Below are 3870 nucleotides of genomic sequence, written 5' to 3' on the forward strand. Positions count from 1 at the left end.
CTCTGAATAATTTCCATCACTTCAAACATCATATAAAGGCAGAGATATGGTATAACTTAGCAGAAAGTTGTATTTAGAATAAAATCTCCCATTACTTTCCTTGGCTACAGTTAAGCGCTATCACGAGCTTGTTTTTAGGACATCAAGCATCAGCTCAAAATGTCATAGCCACACAAGCCATATCACTGTATAGCTATAAAAGGATTCTTCCACAGCTCATTTGTTTAAAAATAGCGCAGAGGTATCTTTGACCCAGCTGACCTTTGGGTGCATGCAGTATCACTTGATCACCTCACTTATCATCACGCCTGATGCAACATCTGCCAGGTGATCCTGCTTTCCAAACACTGCTCCTCCTCTCCCTTCTCTGCGGGGACACTCGCCCTCCAGATCTGTGTTGATCTCTGTGGAGCTGGAACACAGTATGTGAATTTTGGTCCCACTTACAGGTGCTGCTCTATGGCAGTAGCCGCCAGACATAAACAGTAAGTTACCATAAAAACCCAACCCCACGACTGAAAATGTATTTTCCGGTTTCTCAGCCTCGGGCCTCCTCAGTGTGCGAGTGCCCGGGCGCACCAGCGCCAGAGAGGCCACTGTTGCACCAGCTGCTCTTGGCCTTTGCCTCCCCTCAGGCACAGGCCCCTTCCACACGTTCTCCGCCGCGGCCCCACTCGTGACAGCGGCAGGAGCTGCGTCGGGGCCGCCCCGGCCCACACGCGGCCCCAGCCCGAGGGTCGCTGGGGGTTTCAGTCAGTTCGGCGGCAGGCGTCTGCCCCCAAGTCAGGGCGGCAGGCGTCTCCTGGCAGGAACGAGAGGCACTGACGGGCGGTGACGCTCCAGCAGCCGGGAGAAGGCGCAGGGGCGGCCTGCGGGCAGCACCGGCCCCTCCCCGCCGCGGACTACAGCTCCCGGCAGGCACCGCGCTGTTCCGGGCGCGGAGGCGCGGGTTCCGGCGCGCTGAACCGGAAAGGCTGCGCGGCACCTCCGGGAGCGGCTCCCACGTGCGGAGCGCGGCGCGGCGCGGCCCGGCGAGCCCGCCGCCATGGCGGCCGCGCGGGTGGAGGACGTGCTGGCGGCCGCCGAGGAGCAGGAGGCGGAGAAGCGGCGGAGCGTCACGGTGGAGAAGGAGCTGGAACTGGAGTTCGACCTGGGCAACCTGCTGGCGCTGGACCGGAACCCGCCGCCGGCGGCGGGGCTGCGCGGGGCCGGCCCGCGGCGGGAGGCGCAGCTGCGGGCGCTGGCCCGCGACAACACGCAGCTGCTGGTGGCCCGGCTGTGGCAGCTGCCGGCCGAGCGCGCCGGCGGGCCGGGGGGGCCGCTGGTGGCGCGGCTGCCCGAGCCCGCGTTCCGTCTGCCGCGGGAGAAGCCGCCGCCGCGCCCGCGGCCGCCCACCCGCTGGGAGCAGTTCGCGCGGCTCAAGGGCATCCGGCGGCGCAAGCGGACCGCGCTGGTGTGGGACGAGCAGGCCAAGGAGTGGCGGCGCCGCTGGGGCTACCGGCGGGCGGGCGGCGACCCGGCCCGCGCCTGGCTGGCGGAGGTGCCGGCGGGCGCGGACCCGCAGGAGGACCAGTTCGCCCGGCTGCGGCGGGAGAAGCGGGAGCGGGTGGCGCGCAACGAGCTGAACCGCCTGCGCAACCTGGCCCGCGCCCACCGCGCCGCGACCACTGTCCCCGCCGCGCCCCTCCACCCCACCGGCCACCAGAGCCGGGAGGAGCTGGGACACGTTGCCCGCGTCGCCCGCGTCTCCACCGCCTCGCTCGGCCGCTTCCAGCCCCGGCTGCCCAAGGAGCCGGCGGAGCCGCCGTCCCGCAGCGGCGGCAAGAAGCGCCGCTTTGAGCCGCTTCTGGGCAACCTGGCCGCTGAGCGTGGCCGGCAGCTGGAGCTGCTGCGGGACATGAACAGCAAGAAGCCGGTCCTCGACATCACCCGCGCCGTCAACAAGCAGCTGCGGCAGGAGGAAGCCGAGGCAGCCGCTGCCAAGGGCAAGAAGCAGTCACAGCGGGGGAAGCGTGGCCGCCGGCGGCAGCACGTTGGCCGCAGCGGCAAGAAGAGCGGAGCCCGGCGGCAGCAGCAGCAGCGTCCTGCAGGCAGTGGCACCAGCAGCAGCAAGAGGAAGAAGGCATGAGGGCTGGATGGACTGCATGGAGCTGGGCATGCCGACTGAGGCATGGAAAGGGACTGTCACTGCCAGCCTCCTGCCTGGTGCTCTATTCCCACGCCTGTTTGTCAATAAATATGCTCTGGCATTTCTAAAATGTCCTGTGTTTGGCTCTTGGCTGACAGCCCCGTAGGGCAGCATTCTCTGCTCTGTCCTAGGGGAGCTGGTGGTGTCTCAAAGGGGGTCTGGAGCCCCAATGTCCTGCGGTTTGGGGGTTTCACAGGGACAGCCAGGTGATGTTGCTTCATGGCTGCAGCATTTCCAGGCAGGACTGAAGCTGAGCAAAGCTGTCCCTTGCTCAGGGAGCTGGGATAGGTGGGGAGCTGGTGAACCACAGCTGTAACCTGTGTTTTGATGGAGTAACAGCCTGCTGGGACACGGGTATAGTTAAAGGGCAAGGGTGCTGGACAAGTGGCCTGACGGTGGAGCTCTTGCTCTGTAAGTCAAGTTCTGCTCAGCTCTGTAGTATTCAGGCTGTTACAAAAGGAACATGAAAGCTTTATTGCAGGACTTAAGAAATCACTAAGATTTCTTACAGAGTTCTGCTGATTTTAAAAAAAAAAAAAAAGGGGGAGTCAAACCTGGTGACCAGCTGTTGAATTCAACAGAAAAATATTTGTCTTGAACAGCGGGTTAAAAACTACATTTCTCCTTGTATTAACAGTAGTCCATCATTTCTTAAAAATAGCTTCACAGTGTTTTTCTTTAGCAAGCTGTTTGAGAGCAGATATTGGATGTGATCTCAGACTCCTGCTTGTTACTCTTTTGAACTCTGTAGTGCCTCCTGTACCCTTGAAATTAAAAAATGCAATTTGCTGTCCCAGTATGTGGCTTAGCTACAGGAAGGATGGTGTTCCCTGCGGCCATTCCTGGTAAGAGAGACTAGTAAAACAAAGTCTAGTAATGTCAAGTAAATCAAGTTCTCAAAATTTCAAGCAGTTAACTTGTGAGTGGTTAATGATGACATTTCGCTACGGATGAGTTTTTGAAAAAGCTAGCTGACTATAGCAGTTCTGTTACCTCGTTCTGTAGCAGTTCAGTAGGATGGCAGCTTAAGCACAATCAAAAAGCACAACCTGTGTCAGGTGGCAGCTGATGGCAGGAGGGGTACGTACACTGTGGAGCTGAAGGGATTTGGGTGGCCTTGATGGACTGATGAGTGCTCAGCCTATGGGCTTTGCATCAGATGTGCTGTTTGCCCCTGAAATGTTTCTTGCTGCCACACTGAGCAGTCTAGGCTGCTTTGGGCTTGTTTGTGGCAGGAACGGTCTCATGGACATGACCCCAAATACCAGGCCTGCGATGCAAGCAGCCAGGCAAATCAGCGGCAGAAAGCACTTGGAAATGTGGATAAAAAGTTGTTTCAAGATATGTTCCAGACCTCTGATTTTCTTGCCGTTCCCACAGGGCACATCCCGTACCTGCACAACCAGAGAGCAGTGGCTCTTTTTTCCGCACACGCACACCCCTGAGGAGCATTTTAGGCTGACGGCAATGTTCTTGGTGAACTCAACATCCTGGGCGGTTTGTGCATTTCCAGCAGCGATGAGGCAGCGGGTGAAGGTCTCGCAGCCTGGGGCGGGGACCCCGGCAGCCCCTGAATGGCGACAGTTCGTGCTGCAGCCGCGCACGGCCCTCGGGTTTGGTCGCTACGCGACTGAGACGGGGCTCGGGCAGCGGGTGGGAGCCGGCGGGGCCCTGGCGCCGGC

At 60.0% G+C, this 3870-nt stretch overlaps 1 protein-coding gene across 1 annotated transcript; it reads left to right on the forward strand.

Annotated features, from left to right (window-relative positions):
* The first annotated feature begins 971 nt into the window (after nucleotides 1-971).
* RRS1 (ribosome biogenesis regulator 1 homolog) lies at nucleotides 972-2258 on the forward strand. The gene has a single exon (XM_065629310.1). The coding sequence runs from the start codon at nucleotides 1046-1048 to the stop codon at nucleotides 2126-2128; it is 1083 nt and encodes a 360-aa protein (XP_065485382.1). The 5' UTR covers nucleotides 972-1045; the 3' UTR covers nucleotides 2129-2258.
* The last annotated feature ends 1612 nt before the right edge of the window (nucleotides 2259-3870 follow it).

The sequence above is a fragment of the Caloenas nicobarica genome, chromosome 2, assembly GCF_036013445.1.
Source record: "Caloenas nicobarica isolate bCalNic1 chromosome 2, bCalNic1.hap1, whole genome shotgun sequence".
NCBI classification, from domain to species: Eukaryota; Metazoa; Chordata; class Aves; order Columbiformes; family Columbidae; genus Caloenas; species Caloenas nicobarica.